The following is a 21,970-nucleotide window of genomic DNA, read 5'->3' as shown; positions in this document are numbered from 1 at the left end:
TATAACAATCAGCTCCTAAAGAATATGATTATGGGTTTAACAATGCAAAAGCAATGCTTTAAACATTATGAGAGTAACAGTTTATAAATCTCTTGAAGAGTTTAATAGACATAGTCACATATATTTATTAATTCATCAAATGTGTAAAATTGCCCTACTAGGGATGTAATGAAAAAGTATCTCATTTTACCTATTTAAAAACTCAAGGCTTAGGGAGTTGCTATTTTGGGTTTTTTGTTTTGTTCTTTGTTTTTGTTTTTGTTTTGCTTTGTTTTGTTTTAGAGTCACAGGGTCATTAATCAATGCCAGAAATCAAAGTCAATTTTTTGCTTGATGAGTCAAATAATTTTGCTGTGTACAGGTTATCTACCTACAATTGGAGTAGGGGAAAAATATTTTACTTAATCAAAATGTCTTTATCTAGGTGGGATGGCCTTCATTATCTGGTAATTTTTATAATTACTAGTTGAAAAATAATACTGGTTTATTCAAACATAAAACATTTAAAACTTAATGACTTTCCTGCCTCAAATTTGAAATTACCCCATATTCACACATGCACAGCAACATAAAGAAAATAAACGTTTGTCAACTGTTCTTGTCAATAGCCTGAATGACTATTTCCTGTCTCAAAATTATTTTGTCCACATTTGAAATCTCTAAAGATTAAAAAAAAAAACAAGGGCTTCCCTGGTGGCGCAGTGGTTGAGAGTCCGCCTGCCGATGCAGGGGACACGGGTTCGTGCCCCGGTCCAGGAAGATCCCACATGCCGCGGAGCGGCTGGGCCCATGAGCCATGGCCGCTGAGCCTGCACGTCTGGAGCCTGTGCTCCGGGCCACAACGGTGAGAGGCCCGCGTACCACAAAAAAAAAAAACAAACATTTTCTGCTCCCCATCAATGATTGCAATATCCTGACTCTATCACTTTCAAAATATTCTTTTCCCATTAGCAGTTCTTTTCACTGATGTGACTCCCCTACTGTTACATCTTAGTGCCTTCACCTCCTACCATTCTCCCGTCTGCTCCTCTCCAACCTAGTTGGGTTCCTCACAGTTCCTAGAACACACTGGGAATACTCCTGCCTCAGGGCCTTGGCATTTGTTCTTCTCCTGCAATGTTTTTCCAGCCCCCTAATTTTTTGAGGGTCTTCATTCAAAACTCACCACCTTACTGTGTGTTAAAATATAAATTTTAACTCTCCTCTCCACTTTCCTGGCTTCATTTTTTCTCCTTAGCATGCACTATATAACATACCATCTGCAATTACTTATTCACCTATTTATTCCTGTCTCTGCCCCTGTAGATAACAAGCCCTACTAGGCTCAGGCTCTGGGTCTATTTTGTTCACCACTGTATCCCCAGCACCTAAAACACTACCCAGTATGTAGAAAGCCTTCATTACAATATTTTTTTAATATATGTATTAAATATTAAATTTGGTTGCCTTCTATTAGTGAGCAACATGGTTAGAGTACATGATTTACTTTTTTCCAGTTTTATTGAGATCTTATTGAAATATAGCATTGGATACGTTTCACGTGTACAACATAATGATTTGATATATGTATATATTACACAATAATCACCACAATAAGTTAACAATAAGCTAACATCCATCACCTCACATAGTTACACATTTTTTACTTGTGATGAGAACTTTTAAAATCTATTCTCTTAGCAGCTTTCAAATATACAATACTGTATTGTTAACGATAGTTACATGTTGTACATTACATCCCCAGAATTTATCTCATAACTGGAAGTTTGTACCTTTTGACCACCTTCAGTCATTTCCCCCACTGGCCTCTGGTAACCAGTAATCTATTCTCTGTTTACATGAGTTCAGTTTTTTTAGATTCTACACGTGAGTGAAATTATACAATATTTGTTTTTCCCTGGCTGATTTATTTCACTCAGCATAATGCCTTCTTGATTTCTTATCTACGTTGCTGGCCTATACATGACTCCTAACATTATTTTCTCCCCTATCTCAAAAGAAAACTAAATATTGTATAATATAATCATAGTTCACCCCACAGATTTCCCCACTGAAGATTCTTAGACTCACAAAAGTTATGTACTTGCTTACAGTCATACAATTATCTAAAGACCGTGAGAATAAAAGCTAGCTTAAAGGAAAACAAGGTGGTCAGTACAAAATAGAGCATCCTCTCTGCTTTCAGTAGACTGGAAAGAACTGGTCTTAGCTTTAGAAAACCTAGGTTTGATGCCTCTTACCATGCCTTACTGGTATGTGACCTGGGATGTGTAACTTAAGCTTCAAAACTCATGGTATCAGTCCAAGTGTGAAATAAGGTGCTATAGATAAATGCACTTTGAAATCTACCAGATTGTCTCTTTATTGCTCAAAAACAAAGATGCTGGAAAAGTAAGGAAAAGGAAACCATAAGGAAACTGATGTCACAGTCAGACTCACCTCATCATGAACCAGCTCCAGTGGTTCTATCATATACACAGAGGTATCATCTTCAAACATACCACTGTGAAAAGAAACCACAGGAGAAGAGAGTTAACAAATATAGCAAACATAGTATGTCTTTAAAGATAAAGAGTGTTTCTGAATAAATACCTTTATACTGTCCCAAATCAAATTCACATACCTGCATGGAATCACACTGTGGTCCCACCACTGCACTAGACAGCGTATAGGCTACAGAGAGTGTAAAAAGTGTACACCAAGAGCATACACGTTATACCTGGCATAATTAGTTTTGAAATTAAATGGACAGATAAGAAGATTAAACTGGGATAGAACTATTCATGCTGTTCCAGTATCTCAAGTTATTATTACAGAACCATGTACAACTAGCACAAATTTGTTATGCAAATCCAATATCATCTGTGAGAAAACAGACAGGTTCTTCCTGTATAAGAAAAAGCTAAAACCACCTGATTCTGAAGAGGCAAACAGAAGTATCTTTACGCTTGCAAGTTGCGAATTTCCATTAAGACTCTGTGTTGAAAATCGCATTTAAGAGACAGGATTTTTTATAAAGTGTGGAGATAGGATTTTCAAGATCCCTTTCATCACATGGCCACAAAAGACCTTTACATGAAGTGTTACTGTATTCAAGTCTAAAAGGCATCTACAGATGTTTTTTAAGAGCCTTCCTGAAAGCCGAAGCATGGGCTCCTCTCTTTCGAACCCCACCCTTGCCTGCCCACCTCCTGCTTATCCTTAGGTTATGTTGAGTGATAGTTCCTCTGGGGGATACCTCTGGGAAACCTTTCTGGACTAGGGTCGGTCATCCCAAAAGTCCCTGTCCTTCCCCTTCACAGTACCCACCAAAATGGCAATTAAATAATAATCTGTACAATCATTTGTTTAATCTCTAAATCACCGGCAAACTCTATGTGTTAAGAGAGCAGGGACTTTGCCCTCCTTGTTCATGACTCCACATCCACTCTCTAACCCAGGACTGGTACAGAAGAGTCACTAAAATAACTATGAAAGACAAGATGGAAAGGGTGAATGGGTGAAACCAAGTTCATTCTCCCAATGACAGTCCCACATACTGAAGTCCATTGCAGGTCGACAGAGCCACCCTGGAGTCCTTGATACCTCTGATGTTTCCATGGTAATAACAGTGCTCTCCACCCTGCAATGCAGAAGAAGATTTCATTGACAAATTATGCTTTCTCCATCACGATTCACTCTTTGGGATGATTCTGTAAAGCAAAAAGAAAGGCAAGGATGATCCTAGAAACTCCTCCTGTTTGATAGGAAATCTCAAAGAGCACTAGGCAATTTTTCAACTTTTCTATAAGAAGCAGGTGTATATTCAATGTAACGAAGGAGAAAAGCCTTTAACAGAGGAATAGGACACCAATGCAACTGGAACAACTTATATACCTTTCCTAAGCATGTGAGGGAGTAGACACTTACCAGATATTGTTAGGGAATAAGGTCTTCTACATCACTGAGGAGAGGCCCCCAAAGGTGCTGTTTAGAATCATTTTTTTATGGAAAACTACACAAAGCTTGGGGATTTGCTTTCTTACCCTTTAAAATCAGTTTTTTTAATTTTTTTAGAAATAATATACGAACTTAGTTTTCAAAGGCAAATAGTAACTGCGAGGACTGTTTTAAAAAACACAGCAGTTTCCTGTCGCTTTCCCTCACCACCGACACATTTTTAACACTTTTAGCTGTTTCTTCTGTTGTTTACCAATGTATTTCTTTTTTTTTTTTTTTTTTTTTTTTTTTTTTTTTTTGTGGTACGCGGGCCTCTCACTGTTGTGGCCTCTCCCGTTGTGAACACAGGCTCCGGATGCACAGGCTCAGCGGCCATGGCTCACGGGCCCAGCCGCTCCGCGGCATGTGGGATCCTCCCAGACCGAGACACGAACCCGTGTCCCCTGCATCGGCAGGCGGACTCTCAACCACTGCGCCACCAGGGAAGCCCACCGATGTATTTCTGAATGGAATATTTATACTGTTATGTCCTGATTTATTTCACTTTAGAAATTACCTTCCTAATATAGAATCTTGAAATCCCCTCTCGCCCCCCATACATTCCAACACACATCACAGACTTTTGGTCAAATTGATATTTAGTGTTTGTGTTATGACTATGCACATATTGTTCATAGCTGTGCCACAACTGCCACTCTACATTGTCTTTTCTGCTCCATTTTAAATTTTTTCGAGAACTTTTATTTTCTTCTTTGGTTTTCCATGTATTTAGCACGTACATAGACCCTATTATCTAAAACATTATCTGTAACTCTTCTAGTATGGTCAAGCACATCAGGTAATTTATCACATCGTTTTGTTCCTGGAGACACCCCTCTTGCTTCACGCTCCTGCTGGGCCTGACGCACAGCTGCTTTACAGGACTTGTCTGTAGCATCATCCTGGGAACTCCTTTGTCCCCTTTCTGTATTGAATCCTAGATCCCATGTCTTCTCCATTCATGGTCCCCTTTCCTGGAGGTATACATCCCCTGGTAATTTGTTGAAAAAGTGTTTGTAGAAGATAAATTTGATGAGAATTTGCATGTTTGAAAACCCCTTTTTCTATCTTCACCCTAGATTGATCTTGTGGGTGGGTAGAGAATTCTAGATAGACAATTATTTTCTCTCAGCATTTCAAAGGAATTGTGCACAGTCTTCAAGCTTCTAATGTTGCTGTTGAGAACTGGAAATTATTCTAATTGTTGACGCTGTCTATACAATCTATTTTTCCCCTTTCAAGAAGACTGTAGGAAATTCTATTCACACCCATTTTCACAAAATCTCAGGATGTGCCTCAGTGGGGACTTTGCTTACTGATTGCACTGGGCACTCTGTGGCACCTTTGAATCAAGAAAATGCACTCTACCCAATATTCTGTAATCATCTATATGGGAAAAGAATCTGAAAAAGAACGGATATATGTATAATATATGTAACTGAATCACTTTGCTGTACACCGGAAAGTAACACAACATTGTAAATCAACTATAGTCCAATATAAAATAAAAATTTTAAAAAAACCAACTCAGACTCCTCATGAAACATATTTGAGCCTGTGGCAGTGCAAGTAATAAATAATATATCCATTAAAATATTTAAAAAAGGAAAATGCATGCACTTCAGTTCTGGGAAACTTCTATTATTTCTCTGATCACCCCCCTCCTTTCCATTTTTCTCTACAAGCTGAGCTCTTCTACCAGAGTAGAGAAGGAATGGCTGCCTGTCTATCCGGGGTAAGGAGAAGATCAGGAATTTAGTACCTTCTCTATGTAGACTTTCAACCAATCTTTCTGTTTTCTGGCACCTTCAATTCCTGGGGCTTTCTGGGTGCAGAGACACAAGCTGGCTTTGTTCTGCTTGGTTTTGTCCCAGTGGAACTTAGCAAAGCAAGAAAAAACCCTCATCCATCTGCTTTCTATCACCTACAATTTTACGGACACCTCTGATCAGATGTCATCTCTTCTCTTGTCTTTATCCTTGTTTACACCCTTTTTAAAATTCCTTAACTGTTATTTGAGTGGCTTATTATCAGGAAATTGAGATAAATATAAGCACTGAATCCACATTGCCTAACCAGAAGCTTCCTATTTGTTTTATTTATTTATTTATTTTATATTGAAGTATAGTTGATTTACAATGTTGTGTTAGTTTCAGGTGTATCGCAAAGGGATTCAGTTATACATACATATATATCTCATTTTTTTCAGATTCTTTTCCCATATAGGTAATTACAAAATATTGAATATAGTTCCCTGTGCTATACAGCAGGTCCTTGTTGGTTACCTATTTTATATACAGTAGTGTGTATATGTTAATCACAAATTCCTTAAAGAGAATACTGACTTTGACTTTTTATTAATGATTTACATTTATCTTGATCACTACTTATTAAAGTGTATTACAATAGCCTCAGAGGCTACTTAAGTGCCTAAAGGGGTTCACCCACACATCAAATCACCACTCCCCAACCAACTCAGTTTGTTTCCTTTTAGTAACTATAATACACACTTTCAATGTTGGTTTCTAAAATTGGTATGCTAATATTTTTACTATTTTGTAAAGGATTGCTTTTCCGTTCTCAAAGACCAACTCCGTATATAAGTAATGACTTCTATATAATATGCCAAGTTCTATCTGCATTTTCAACTCTGGAACTTATAAGCACAAATGGTATCACACATTTCAGTAATTTGAGAATCCAGGTCAATACTTGGCAATTAAATTTCAGACTCTTCCCATGATTCTAAAAACAACCATAGGTAACTGTAAATTCCATCAAACCAGTTATTTAGCACTTTGTGTCACACCAAAAGGCTATCTTAGGTCAGGAGATTGTTAGAAGTACACAGCAAACACTGTCATATTTATTTGACCTTTCTAAGAAGAGCTCTGTTTTTTAGATTTTCCTACAAACAATCTTTTTCCCCCCAGAAAATATTTCCAAGTCCTTTCCTACATTTCAGTTTCATTCACTTGCTGAAGGTTGATGCTCTCTCAGTATAAAGGTCATTGGTACCTGTTTGAGTTAAGGCAGAATATTATCTGAAGGGAACTGTTTGGTTCACTGTATATCTGGTTGTGGATCACCATATTTTCTCGACTTTAAATGATATTTGTGGTAACATCCAATCCCTGATGTTTATCATAAGAAAGCTTTAGTATCTAAATTGTGGGATTATATTAAGCACTATAAGCAATTTGGCAGTTCTAATTTAGTGTTAGTATTAGTAGCATTAGAGGATTTTCTGAGTTTCTTATTGCTAAATTTATACCAAGTGTTTGAGAAAGCATTACCAGAAAAATACTGTTTGGCAACTCTCCGGATTATGCAGCATTTTGTTAACACCACTACAAAGTAACATCTTCGGGTATTTCATATTAAATAAATCCCCGTTAAGAAGACGTATTCCCTCTTGGATATCAGGATGACAGGAGCGGGTCACTGCAGAAGGGCCCCTTGCAGAGGGCCTCGTTAACGAAGACACTGAGTAGTCATCTCTGGGGGTGTCTCCACCCAAGGAGCTAGCTATCTGGAACACTCACTGTCTCACTGTAACTGCTATCTCTATGCACAAATAGGAAGACACTCACAAAGTGCTAAAAGGCTCTGCCAAAGACAGCAAAAAGCCAAACTACATCCCACAACTTCAGGCTCCAGTGTTTCTTTCTCCAATCAGGAAGGCCTCAGACAGTTCAAGAGTGCTGGCCAGACCCTTCGAGATCACCACTTATGAGCGGATCACAGATCTGTGACTAGGCAAACGGCAGACAGGAGAACCACAAAGGGCTCACTCAGCACATGACACAAGTCTATGTGTGCCTCCATGGGCATCAGCGTTTTCAGATTAAAAACTGTCAGTCAGTTACTTATAGTCAACAAAAATGGAACATCTAATAAATGAAGATTACTGGGTAGTCAAAGGAACTTAAAAATCCTAGCAAGTGTTCTCCCCAACTTTCTCAGCCCACCACTTCCACATAAGATCCCACAAGCCAGGTAATGCTCAAACAACCCCATTGGAAACCATCAGGCAACTCCCGCAAGTAATGAAACACCGAAGTCGTGTGCACCCTTTAACACATTTCCTAATCAGATGAGTAACAGCTCTGTGAGTCTAGTGATAACTTCGTGAGGGAAAAAAAGATTTGGCTCCCTGGTATTATTGACTGAATGACAGAAATGATTTGATTCTACTCACTTTATTTTTTTCACTTTTTTTTGTTCTTCTTTTAAAATTGGAATATAGTTGACTTACAATGTTGTGTTAGTTTCAGGTATACAGCAAAGTGATTCAGTTTATCTATCTATATTCTTTTTTAGATTCTTTTACATTATAGGTTATTACAAGATATTGAGTATAGTTCCTTGTGCTATAATACAGTAGGTCCTTGTTGGTTATGTATTTTATATATAGTACTGTGTATATTTTAACCCCATACTCCTCCACCTTCCCCTTTGATTTTACTCATTTTAAATAGAACCTATTGGAAACAGAATCTATCGTTTCAATATAATTTATTTTAAAATTGTCCCACCTTTGTGTCTGTTTAATTATCTCATCTGCTTCAGTAAAGTTCAATCAGCCAATTCTTATTATCTTCATTGCTTAAGAAACCCTCATAAACCTGGGCATTCATGGTGACCAGGCACTGATGTTTTCAATCAACTCCTGTACACCTGGATAAACATTTGAAAAGAAACTCCACAGGCCACATCTCACAAATGTGTATATTATGATATTCCAGGTTCTGAATATGGTAATTAAAAACTCTGACACTATACTCAAGTGATTATTCTATATGCATATTTTTAAATACTTCAAACTTGTCAACCAGCATGATATATCAATCTATTTAATAAATCATTGGGCTGGTTGCAAAAAAAGAAATGTTTTTAAAAATCTATGGGCTTCCTTGGTGGCACAGTGGTTAAGAATCCACCTGCCAATGCAGGGGACACGGGTTCAAGCCCTGGTCCAGGAAGAGCCCACATGCCGCGGAGCAACTAAGCCCGTGCACCACAACTACTGAGCCTGTGCTCGAGAGCCCGCGAGCCACAACTACTGAGCCCATGTGCCACAACTACTGAAGCCCACGTGCCTAGAGCCCGCGCTCCACAATAAGAGAAGCCACTGTAATGAGAAGTCTGTGCACTGCAACGAAGAGTAGCCCCCGCTCAGCACAACTAGAGAAAGCCCACGTGCATCAACAAAGACCCAGCACAGCTAAAAATAAATTTTTTAAAAAACTATAATGGGGTGCTTCCCTGGTGGCACAGTGGTTGAGAGTCCGCCTGCCGATGCAGGGGACACGGGTTCGAGCCCCGGTCTGGGAAGATCCCACATGCCGCGGAGCGGCTGGGCCCGTGAGCCATGGCCGCTGAGCCTGCGCGTTCGGAGCCTGTGCTCCGCAACGGGAGAGGCCACAGCAGTGAGAGGCCCGCGTACCGCAAAAAAAAAAAAAAAAAAAAATCGATAATGGGACACATGTACCTGAATTTGAATACTACAGAAAAAGGATACAAAAAACATTTCAGAGAATTGGACAACTTGAGAACTCAATACCTGTTTAATTATTTACCTTCATTAAACTCAAGGGGAAAAACATGTTCAGGTATGAGAAGTTTGTCTGTACTATATATATTTTAATGCTACATACATTTTTAATAGTTCACACAAATCACACTATTCAAATTTAAAATAGCTTTGTGAGGAGCCAGTGTGGTCTGCTCTCTTGATTTCCTGGGGAATTTTTTTAGCCTCCCAGTCAGGAGCCTTGCCCACAGAAGCCCATTCCCTCTGACAACAGTCCCTGCCAAGAAGCCTTCATGGACGAAGTGAGCTTGAGCTGAACCATGGCAATGATTTGATAAGGAAAGCATAAAAAACATTCTAGGAGGGCGACGTGATTAAAATGACAAAAGAACAAAGGCGAGAATAGAATATAGAACCCACAAGGACAGGGATTTTTGTCTGCTTGGTTCACTAATGCACATCCAGCTCCTAGATCAGCGACTAGATCAGAGTGAGTGAAATCAATATCTGTTTAATAGATAAATAAAAATGGCTTCTTCATGAGCCTAAGTGACAAGACCAATCTGAAAGGACCAGAGGATTTATGTTTGTTGAGACAATGGGTAAATAAACTCCCATTACCTACTTGAGAAGTTTTTTATTTTGAGATGCTCTTTTATAGAGTATAATTCAGTGGTTTTTAGTATATTAAAACAGGGTAGTGTAACAATCACCACTTTCTAATTCCAGGATATTTTCATTACCTCAGAAGGAAATCCTTTGCCCATTAGCAGTCATTCCCCATTCCTCCTTATACCTCCCTAACCTCCCCCAGCCCCTGGCAACCACTAATGTACTTTCAGTCTCTATGAATTTCCCTACTCTGGACATTTCAAATAAATGGAACCACATAATATGTGGTCCTTTGGAACTAATTTCTTTCATTTAGCGTAATATTTATAAGATTCATCCATGTTGTAGCATGTATCAATCAGTACTTCATTCCTTTTTATAGCTGAATAATATACCACGTTCTGTTTATTTATTCACCAACTGATGGACATTCGGTTTGTTTCCATTTTTTGGCTATTACGAATAACACTGCTATAAACATCCATGTACAAATTTTTTCTTGGACATAACATTTTCAATTCACTTGGATATATACCGAGATGTAGAATTGCTGGGTCACAAGATAATTCTATGCTTAAATTCTTGAGGACCTGCCGAACTATTTTCCAGAGCAGATCCACCATTTTCCATTTCCATCAACAGTATATGAGGGCTCCAGTTCTCCAGATCCTTGTCTGCACTTGCTATTGTCCATGGTTTTGGTTGTAGCCATACTAGAGGGTGTGAAGTGGTACCCATCCAAGTTTAAAATCAAATGAGAGAGTGACACAGGTGAAATAGGGATCAAAATATCACCTTCAATTTTAGTGTTGCTACATTGGAGGAGAGGATCAGCTGAGAATCCAGTGGGCCTACTAATGCTGCCGCCTAAGTTAGCCAGACTTACCCACCAAGGCACAGACAACATGGGATCACCAACACCCTCCCCCAACCCACCCACACCCACAAGGGCTGCCACTGCACAACTGAGAACAAGTAGAGAAAATGTGCCCTTCCTGTAGGGAGGTGGATCTCACCCAAAAAAAGGGAGGAAAGGACTATGTAGCCATGCCCAGCTCCTTCCCACCAGTTAAGTCGCTCTTCTTTCCCTGGGCAAGAGGGAGCAAGGGGACAGGAAGAAGCCAGGGTGAGAAAATAGAGCTAGGAAAGGACGATTTCCTCACCCCTTAATAAGGATGAAGAGTAATAAAGGGAAGTAGGGACAGAAGTACTGTATCTATCTATTCAGTCTTACACTGTTGGCCAGGTGGCAGTTCTTTTCATAAGAAGAGAAACCAAAGTATTAGTAGGCATTTAAAGTTAATGGTTCACCTAAAAGGGATTTAATAGAAATATATTAAATTTGAAAATAACTATTATACCATCATACTGATGCCTAACTCCTTTAGAAGAACTGACACACTAAAAATTAACTTATTTTTAATAGTTTCATCAACAAGTTGACCAACAAATCAACAAAGTTGTTTTGTCACATACTGTGTGCAAAGCACTGTGTTAGGAACTCTAACAAAAGCTATCGCTCGGGCTTCCCTGGTGGCGCAGTGGTTGGGAGTCCGCCTGCCGATGTGGGGGACGCGGGTTCGTGCCCTGGTCCGGGAGGATCCCGCGTGCCGCGGAGCGGCTGGGCCCGTGGGCCATGGCCGCTGGGCCTGTGCGTCCAGAGCCTGTGCTCCGCGGCGGGAGAGGCCACGGTAGTCGTGGGGGGGGGGGGGGGCGGCGTACCGCAAAAAAAAAAAGCTATCGCTCTGTTGGTGCACAAGGAAAGTTCTTCCATGTGCATTTACTAATACCTGGCACCTATTCTATACTGCCTACCTAATCTGCTGATCTCTCCAGTTCCTATATTTGCTTCACAAGGAAAGAAGCCCATTTAGCCCACTTTCATCCAATAAAAGTAAAAGCCTAAGACTTTAGCCTCTTCTTAACTAGAAGTGGGAACTAGGTAGGGGCTTCATAGCTGTGATATGGGAAGACCTAGACAGGTTCCTCCTAAGTGTGGTTCATCATTTTGTTCGACTCTAATTCCCAGAATATTTTAAACGTCCACATTCAGATTTCACTTCAAAGCCAAGTAGCCTATTAGTGACTCTGTTCCTCCCTAGTCATGTGAAAAATGGTGTGTGTGTGTGTGTGTGTGTGTGTGCATGTGCACGCACATGTACTTTTGTCTAAATAGTTTGAGATCTTCGGAAGAAAGGTTGCACGGGTGTAAAAACAGGTTTATTTAATCTAGCCATTCTTACATACTGATTTTCTTTTCTGGTACTTGATACAAAGATTTTCTTAAACAACATGGAAGGCAATGTGAAGTTTAAAAACATGTTTTTAAAAATGTGTATGTAATGGTAGTAGAAGCATGAATTTATACAAACTTTCAGAAAAAAAAAACTCTCAATATGTAACAAAAGCCTTAAAAATATACCAACTCTTTTTTTTGTTTGTTTGTTTGTTTGTTTTTCGGTACGCGGGCCTCTCACTGTTGTGGCCTCTCCCATTGCGGCACGCAGGCTCTGCGGTCATGGCTCACGGGCCCAGCTGTTCCGCGGCATGCGGGATCCTCCTGGACCGGTGCACGAACCCACATCTCTTGCATCGGCAGGCGGACTCTCAACCACTGAGCCACCAGGGAAGCCCTATACCAACTCTTTAACCCAGAAAATTCCATTCTCAAAATTAATCCTTAATCAATTATTAAAGAAGTGTTCAAAATGTATCTGGAAGGCCTTTCCTTAAAGTTATTTGTACAGTGAAAGAGTAGAAGCAATCTAAATGTCTATCATTATGGGATTAAACAAATTATAGCAAATGAATTGGAAACAATATGATACACTTTTTAAAAATAAAAGTTTAGAAGAATTTTTAATGAATGCTAAAATGTTTATAATATTGTTAGGTTAAAAAATTCTCCCACAAGATAATGTGTACCATATCATCTCAGGTTTTAGAGTGTTTATATAGTACATACACATAAAAAACAGACTGTTACCATTCATTCATTACATATAAAGCAAGTAAGTTTGGGTATATAAACTGTTTGGAGAAAATGGGTCATAAATAAGAAAAAAGCAATGAATACAAAAACAAACTGCAATGAACACCTCTTTTGTCAGAGTTAAAATACCCTTTGTTTTAAGTTTTAGTTACAACTGATGCAAGATTTGACGTGTCTTATTCATGATAAGGCCTCCATTTGGGACCTCAAATGACCTCTGAAGGCCAATTACCTATTTCATTTATTTAAAAAAAAAAAAAAACCTTCTTGTGAGAAGTTTGGATCAGGTTACCGCAGCCTGCAAAGGTGGTTCATTTGCTGAGTCTGTAAAGGTCTCAGGCAATCTTCTCTTCTCCAGACTCATGATTCAGCATCTGCAGTGCTCACAGCACTGGCACAGCTGACAGAAGCTTTGTTTCGTACAAATGCCAGGCAGCACTGTTCCCGTGCTTGATTTAGCATTTCTGTTCACTTTCCACAGCATTAACTTTTAAGGAGATTCAACAACCCCCCAGATGCAGCCTAAGGCGAGAACCGACAGACTAGTAAGAATAATAGATGGAAGTTCTTAATCTAGGGCATAAAATTCAAAGGTTTGGAACGCACATCAAACTACAAACGTCCCAACTGTTAGTTGGACAGTTATAAATCCGGAGAAATGCCATGACCTCTCATGGCAGTAATCTCAGTTCATACCACCTATAAATACTTGTTAAGAGGTTATCAGACTGACAAGCCCAGGTTACCAGACTGTACAACCCAACAAACCCACACATGAAAGGTCCACTTTTGTGCCAGTGCTCATTAGCAATCAATGCAACAACCCAGTAATGTTTCCCCCCTTGTTTGTTTCCCTGTTTGTGTCCCATTCCCATGGCACCCATGGACGCTGCTTAGGCTCAACGGCACTCTGTGGCCTTCTTACAAATCAGAGTCTCTGGATGCAGCCATTCCAGGGATTTTCACCCTGACTGGTGGAGAGCAACTGTGTTCCTTACATACAGGTAATCTCTCTCTCTTGTTTTCATCTAAACCCACTTTTCCTTATTGATCTTCCAGGAAGAGAACAGTGAACCTCCAAATGAAAGAAATCAAGCACCCCACTGCATTTATATTACAATGCTTGGTGGCCCTGAGAAGGCTTATGTGTCCTCTTTCCACTTCAATTTCTTCCTTTGAGCAACAGGAATAATAATACCCACCTCAGAGAATTGTTTTGAAGATTGAGAGGGAGAATGTTCCCGACATCTTCCTTTCCCCATCTGTCCTCTGCCCTTCATGGGTACCAAGGTCCCTTGGACTAAACAGTCACTCTAATAGCCCACCCAGTCTGATCATTCAATTTCTCTGCCCATGAGCCTAGTGCTGCCATGGAACTGGAGAGCTCTTGATACCGTTCACTTACATAAGATACTGTATGTATAACCAAAACAATGATCGTTTCTTTATTGGCTGGAGTCTCTAACGTTATCTCAAACATTTGTAAATTTTAATCAATTTCTCCTAAACTTATTTTAAATTTTAAAATAATAGCCTTGTATAAGAGGCCAGAGGATTTTAGTGAGATAGACAACAAAACAATGAAGTGTGCAATGAACACTTCTATGATTAAGTATATTTATACTGCAGGATGTCCATGTGCTATTGACCATACCTTAGAGTACTGTGGTTTCCCATTTTCATAGTGAATCTCCACATAATCAGAAGACAGCAAACCACTACAAAGGAAAGAAAATAGAGTGATTTCCACATCTAAGACACTTGGAGGTTTAAAAATAACCAGCTCAATAAATGGATGTGAGAGCTTATACACCGCAAAGCACTCCAGTCCACAGTAAGGACAGAACAGGTTATCATCAAGAGTCTCAAATGTTATCCAGCAACAAATCATTCCTCCGTCTGTTAAAAAAGATAAAATACAAATAATTTAAAGATGAACTCCTTTTATACACACATTCGTCATTTGATTGATATGTTAATATGGAACAAACAAAAAGGCAGGTAACGGGAGAAGACAGGCTCTCTATAAATCCCACAGTTACGCTCTAAACAATTGGAATCTCAAAACAATCGTTGAGGAAGAGTACAGAGAAAAGACCAGATAGAAAATATTTTAGGCTTTTCAAGCCACAGGGTCTCTATAACAACTACTCAACTCTGCTGTATTATCACCTAAGTAGCCACAGGCAGTATGGTTGTGTTCCAACAACACCTCATTTAGGGACACTGAATCTGAATTTCACATAATTTTCACCAGTCAGGAAATTTTTCTTCTTTAATTTTTTTCAACCATCTGAAAGTGTAAAAACCTTTCTTAGCTTGAGGTCTGTACAAAAACAGGAATGCTGGATTTGGCCCACGGGCCATAGTTTGCTAACTCCTGGAATAAAGAATAACAGTTAAGAATATAGACTGTGAAGTCGGAGTGGGGTTTAAAACCTAGCCCAGTTCCTTGTTAGTAGTGTGACCGTGGGCAAGTTACCCAACTCAGCCTTTACGTGAGTCACATGGAGACAACAAAGAGTGTGAATCTCATACACACCAAGAGGATTAAATGAAAGCATCCACATGAGAACTCAGCGCTGAGGATGTGCCCAGTAACGGGCACTGTGGCCGTCACTATTTTTAACTCAGCTTCTCCCAACACATTTCTCCCTATACAACGTGGGAAATAAGAATATGTGCCTCTGAGGCAGCTCTGGATTGTTAGGGCATCCGGGTTCCTGTTTGGGCTCTGCCACTAGAAATAATGATTATAAGAGATCACTCACATGGACTGAACACTTACTACATCCCAGCCACTGTTCTAAGGACTATAAAGGTAGAACCCATTTAACCCTAATGGTAACTGAAGAACAACAGTAGGTTCTACGATGAGCTGGATGTGATGTGTGCCCTGCATTTAGGCCTAGATTTCCTCTTCTGCAAAAAGGTTGGAGCAGACGATGCCTCAGGTCCCTCTTGCTCTGACATTCTATTTTGTATAATTCTGCCGAGTAGTAGGTTTTCTTATTAGGAAAACTTGACACTGCTTCTTTAACAGAAGGATGGAGGACCCAATGATTTCACATCATTTTGAGAACTGCACCTGATGTGGTTCTAAAATGACCCAGTGCGGAGGGCTGGAGGAGGCTTGGACCCAGTCAACAGAATAACTGGGAGCCACGTGTGTGCCTGGTCCAGCCTGGTTTCCTGTGTGAGCAGAAGGACACCCTTTACAACATGGAAATAAAGCAGGTGCTTGTACCTTGGACAGGTTTTCCTACTGAAATGACTAATCAAACGTGTGTCTACTGATGAGTCTACATTTGAAACTAATTATGGTACGTCTACTCATTCCCTTTTCAAAATCTCAATAATCGTAAAAATAATGAGAGTTCTTAGCTCTCTATACTTGAGAACACCTGAGAAGATACAGAAAATTCTTTCAGCTCTAGTTAATGAAGTCAGCACTGCGAATGTACATAAACAGGGTTGTTGTTGGCAGCGTTTCTCTGAGGAATCTTTCCACAACACCAAGAGGCACAGAGGTGGCACTAACTGCATTTTAATTACCTCTCTCTACAGGTCATTCATTATTTTCAAAATTCTCAACCACACCATCACTGGAGCATGTCTAACAGTTGAAAACAAGGTATTTTAGACCCCTACTTTTGTCTGTAATTACAAAAGCAGATAAAAATATTCTAACCATTAACTACCAAACGGATAAAGGTCACTTAAATTATCGTATTTCTATCTTTTCAAGGGCCTTTTCCCCACCATGGACGTACCTATTTCTAATATCTCCCGCATTTGAGAAGCTTTTTTTTTTAACTTATTTATTTTATTTTATTTATTTTTGGCTGTGTTGGGTCTTCATTGCTGCACGCGGGCTTTCTCTAGTTGCGGTGAGCGGGGCCTAATCTTCATTGCGGTGCGCAGGCTTCTCATTGCAGTGGTTTCTCTTGTTGCGGAGCACGGGCTCTAGGCACCTGGGCTTCAGTAGTTGTGGTGTGCGGGCTTCAGTAGTTGTGGCTCGCGGGCTCTAGAGCACAGGCTCAGTAGTTGTGGCGCACGGGCTTAGTTGCTCCGCGGTATGTGGGATCTTCCCGGACCAGGGCTCGAACCCGTGTTCCCTGCATTGGCAGGCGGATTCTTAACCACTGCGCCACCAGGGAAGCCCTGAGAATCTTAAAGAAGAAAAATAGCTACTTTTCTAGGACAGAGATATGACAGAGATAGACATAAGACCATATCCTCCCTTTCACAGAGACACTCTACTCTCCCACCTCCTATAAATAGCACCGCATCCCCATTTGCACAATCCTTCCCTCCTGTCTGACCATTCTTCCCTTAAAACTGTTTCTTTCACTTATCACAGTGTCCCCAGCACCTGGCATAACGCCTAGTGCATAGCAGATGCTTAATCAACATTTGCTGAGTGAGCAAACATCTACCAACATCCACTATACGCCAGGCCCATACCATGTGCTGGGAAGTGGGGATGAAGAATGCAACTCTCTGAAACTGAAACTAAGCAAATCAGTACAAATGTATGAGATTCACCATCTCATTCTAGAATATTATTTGTAATCTTCCTGAAAGTGAATTAATGTCAACTGAAATGTAATCTAATTACAAAAGTCTTAATGTAATTTTGAAATGAGACTTTTCAGTGAGGGGCACGTAACACTAGAAAGGAAGAACTGAATAGCTAATCGTGTGGTGGTGTGTCTCCAGCTCCCCCCTGCAGAAAAGGAACAGGTCATCTGTATCTCTGTAGGCCTGAAGATGAGTTGTCTGGCAATCTCCGCCTGCAGATGTTCTCCAAGGCCCTTCCTCCATGTCTGCTCTCTGTAGTTTCCCTAGTAGAACTTCCTGTTGAAAATACAATGTTCTAACATGCCAATACTGATCTATTTAGCAATTATGGTCCTGAGTATAAATAGTGATTGTACTTTCTTGATCGGCCAGTTGGGTGTTTGGTTCTGAGTTGTCTGATAACTTGGGAGGACTGATGAAAAGGAATTTCTGAACACTCTAAGTTCTGAAATAAACATCCTTTTTCTAGTCATTTAAGTTACAGAAAAGCTATACACGCCAGCTACTACAGTCCGTGTCATGCAGGTTATCTGGTGAAAGAGAGGTGGCCTTGGGAGGTAAGGAGATAAATGTAGGATGGAAGTTCAAAGCAAGGTGAAAGAGAGTGGAAGAATTGGAATAAGAAAATTCTCTTTTGATTATTGTTACGGAACCTTCTTGCTCACCGCCTTCCTGGTGAATCTGCATCCCAAAGGTAGTGAAAAGAACTTGAACTAGACAATGTGATTTTACTCAGCAAACGAAGAACAAGTATAAGCACCTTAATGATGTTGAACTCCAAGAGCAGGAGAATGGCAAGACTATTAAGACATGGCAAATGAGCCAAGAGTCAGATCAATGAAGGGGACTGTGGCAGAAATAATGCTGAGTGTCCACCAAATCCCATTTCATCTTCCCCTTCCTAGAACAGTAAGACTATATTTCACAGCTTTCAGAGCAGTTAGGTTGGGGTCAAGAGATTGAATTTTGGCTCATGAGATATGGGGGGAAGTAATATCTATTCTTCCGGTTTGACCATTAAAATCCATGCTTGATTATCCAAGCTCTCTCTTCCCTGGAACCCTGGCAGTCACATGCCCTGGAAGCCACATGCCCTAGATGGCATAGCTACAAGGTGAATGCAGCCTAGGTTCCTACATCTTGACTGGAGAAGAGCTTCCTAGGAAAGCCACTCAAATTGCATTAGACCATAATGTGGGTAAGAGACAAAATATTACAGTGTTAATTCTCAGATTTCATCTTTACTATTAAAACATGGTCTAAATGTTTCTAATTCCAGCATCTATCACAAAAAAAGTTTTAGAAATTTATGTTCAAAGAATTTCAGAATCATCAGCAAATATACAAAGAGGACTTCTATAAGATCTAGGCATTGGAAAATCACACAAAGAGAGAAGTTTTGCCTATACAAATATTTGTTGTAGTCCTTGAGTTTGAGATTTATGTGTCTAATGGAAGAAGGTACATGAATAGTCAGGTGGTCAAAACTCCAAAAGTTTATAGCTTACATTCCACCAAGGAGGCTCATTATGGAAAAGCCAAGGATCTGAGTAATTGGAAAAGTAACTTATCAAGAATCCCACGTGCCTGGAAAAGTCATTAACCAAGAAGAGTGAATGACTTCTAGTTTTTTGGACGATAACTTGAATCCCTTACTTTAAAGAAAGAACTATATTCCTTCTTTTGGACAATCCCGGTCATGGCAGTCTGTGAGTGGGTTAATCAAGCAAATTAAATTGTTCAGAATGAGACGACATAGAGAACAGGGCCTTGGGCTCTAAGGAAGACTACTAGGAATGGCAAACATTGGACCACAAGATGTGGTCATCTGCCCTCTTACCAATTTCTGTTGATTAAAGAGTCCAAGGATCTGGCTTGGTAACACATTCATTCATTTAGTGACAGAAAATGCTGAGCACTATGGAGATTCTCAACTTCATGGGAAAGCAAGGATGACAGCGTTGGACCACGCCTGCCCCCTCTTCCCACTAGAAGCTTCACATTTTTCCTTTTATACACATAACTATTTTAATTCATTAAATAATTACTCTAAGTTGTAATGAGGAGAGACACAGAATTTAAACCAGTACATTCATACAAGCAGAAGCTTGTAACTTTACTATTATCCTACTGTCCTTACATTGCTTTCCTCTTTTTTTTTTTTTTTTTCCTTTGCGGCACACGGGCCCCCCACTGCCACGGCCTCTCCTGCCGTGGAGCACAGGCTCCGGACGCGCAGGCTCAGCGGCCATGGCCCACAGGCCCAGCCGCTCCGCGGCATGTGGGATCTTCCCGGACCGGGGCACGAACCCATGTCTCCTGCATCGGCAGGTGGACTCTCAACCACTGCGCCACCAGGGAAGCCCCAGAAATAATTTTTAATAATCGATAAGACTATATAAGTTTTTTTTAATTTCCATAAGTTAAATTTTAAAATACCATAAACAATTGCAAGGCAAACTGAGAAAAAACAAGTATATGAAAAACAAAGGGCTGCTATTTTTTGACATAAGACAAAAACAAATAAAAACAAACAACCCAACAGAACGTAGGCAAAGAACATGGGCAGATGATTCGCAAAATATTATGTACGAAATGCAATTCACAGAAAAAAGAAAACAGAAATACTAACGGTGATCAATCATACACAAATCTACAATTGTATTAGTAATAAAACACCTGTAAATTAAAATAGCCGTACGAGACCATTTTCCCCCATCAGTTCAGAAAATAAAAAATGAGTAATAGTAGCTAGATCTGGCAAGAGTGTAGAAAAATTGGCACTTTACACATTACTGTGGGAAAAATGAATTAATATGTCTTTCTACGGGACAATTTACCAATAGCCATCAATCCCTGAAAGCATGTTCACCTTAAATCCATAAGTTTTTATAATCTTATAAGAGCTACTTATAAAGGTTTCCTGAGGAAATAGCTAGACAAGAGCAAATAAACACACACACACACACACACACACACACACACACACACACACACACACAGCTATCTCGGCAGGTGATGTAGATGCGAGTAGGTTTAAATGTGCTTTTACATTACAGATGCTTGAAAACATGGGAAAGATGTTCACATCATTCATTGAAAAAAGCTAATGAGAGAATGTTATGATGTTGTCTGGTAACTTTTTAAAAGTATGTTTATACGTGTATATTCACATATAGAAAAAAAATCTGCAGAGATATACACACAAATATAACAGTAGGATATCGTTTCCTGTAGAACTTTCAAAGGTTTTTATTTTCTTTCTTTGTTTACCCATAATTCCTAAAGTTTTTACAATGAACATACTTTTGCCTTTGAAAATGAGGAACCACAATACAAGCTATATTTTTTTCAAGGAAGAGAAACATAGCTCTTTAGGAAGGGGATGAATTAATTAACTAATTAATTAATGACTAATTTCAGGCCCAGGAAAAGAGTCACAGGCATTGACAACCACCACTAACCTCGCTGGGTGCAGTGGTCAGGCCCGGCTGCCTCCGTCCCCTTACATGGAGGCTGGGGTGAGGACAGAAAAAGAAACAAAATGCAATCCCCACCCTCAAGGTGACTATAATCTCACAGCTAAAATAAGACAGGACAGCATGTACCCTAATAACATAAATAGTAAACCATCAAGCTGCCCCAAAGGGAAAATTAATTTCAACTAAGATGATCAGGAAAGCAGGGCCAGGGCAGGTTCAGGACAGAGTATAGACAGGGAAATACAGGCAGGAAAGAGCAGGTCACATAGACAGGAACCAGGATGTGCAGTCAGGGAGGATATTCAGGGTATGGATAGAAGTCCAGTGGCCAGGGCATAAGTCACGGGTGGATGGTGTTTAAAAGGCAGGATTGGGACCAGGCAGTACACAGATTTAAGCAGAGGAGTTGGAACTTCTGAAGGAAAGGGCACTCTAGGACCAGGAACTCACACTTGGAAGAGCTCAGAGTAAGCACTGCGTTTGTGTCTTCAGAAGCTGCAAAGTCTTTAGGGCCTGAGAAGGACTTAACACAGATACTGGCTCTTTTACTGGGTCAATTAGAGCCATCTGCAAAGTAATTAATGTTAGCAGCAGGAGAGAACGGCATGAGACCAGCAAAGACACTAAGAAAAGGCCTTTCCACATGTGAAAACCTGTAGATTTAACTTTCCTTCACTCATTCAATTAATGGCTGAAGACTGGATGAGAAGCAAAAAAAAAACAAAAAACAAAAAAATAGATGAAGGTTAGATAAAGAAATGATTTTTAACAAAAAGTAAAGATTAT

The 21,970-nt window shown here is 39.9% G+C and overlaps 1 protein-coding gene across 3 annotated transcripts in view; it reads right to left on the bottom strand.

Annotated features, from left to right (window-relative positions):
• Positions 1 to 21,970, bottom strand: part of ADAM23 (ADAM metallopeptidase domain 23) — a 163,790-nt gene that overhangs the window by 62,372 nt on the left and 79,448 nt on the right. For all 3 annotated transcript variants that reach the window (XM_049711923.1, XM_033429210.2, XM_004262805.3), the window contains exons 4-6: positions 14,773 to 14,836; positions 3,540 to 3,622; positions 2,440 to 2,503 (exon numbers count right to left, since the gene is read on the bottom strand). In XM_049711923.1, the coding sequence (XP_049567880.1) occupies positions 2,440 to 2,503; positions 3,540 to 3,622; positions 14,773 to 14,836 (211 nt within the window). The remainder of the gene's footprint in view (positions 1 to 2,439; positions 2,504 to 3,539; positions 3,623 to 14,772; positions 14,837 to 21,970) is intronic.

This window comes from Orcinus orca, chromosome 7 (genome assembly GCF_937001465.1).
Source record: "Orcinus orca chromosome 7, mOrcOrc1.1, whole genome shotgun sequence".
Taxonomy (NCBI): domain Eukaryota; kingdom Metazoa; phylum Chordata; class Mammalia; order Artiodactyla; family Delphinidae; genus Orcinus; species Orcinus orca.
This window is presented reverse-complemented; position numbering and strand designations above follow the sequence as displayed.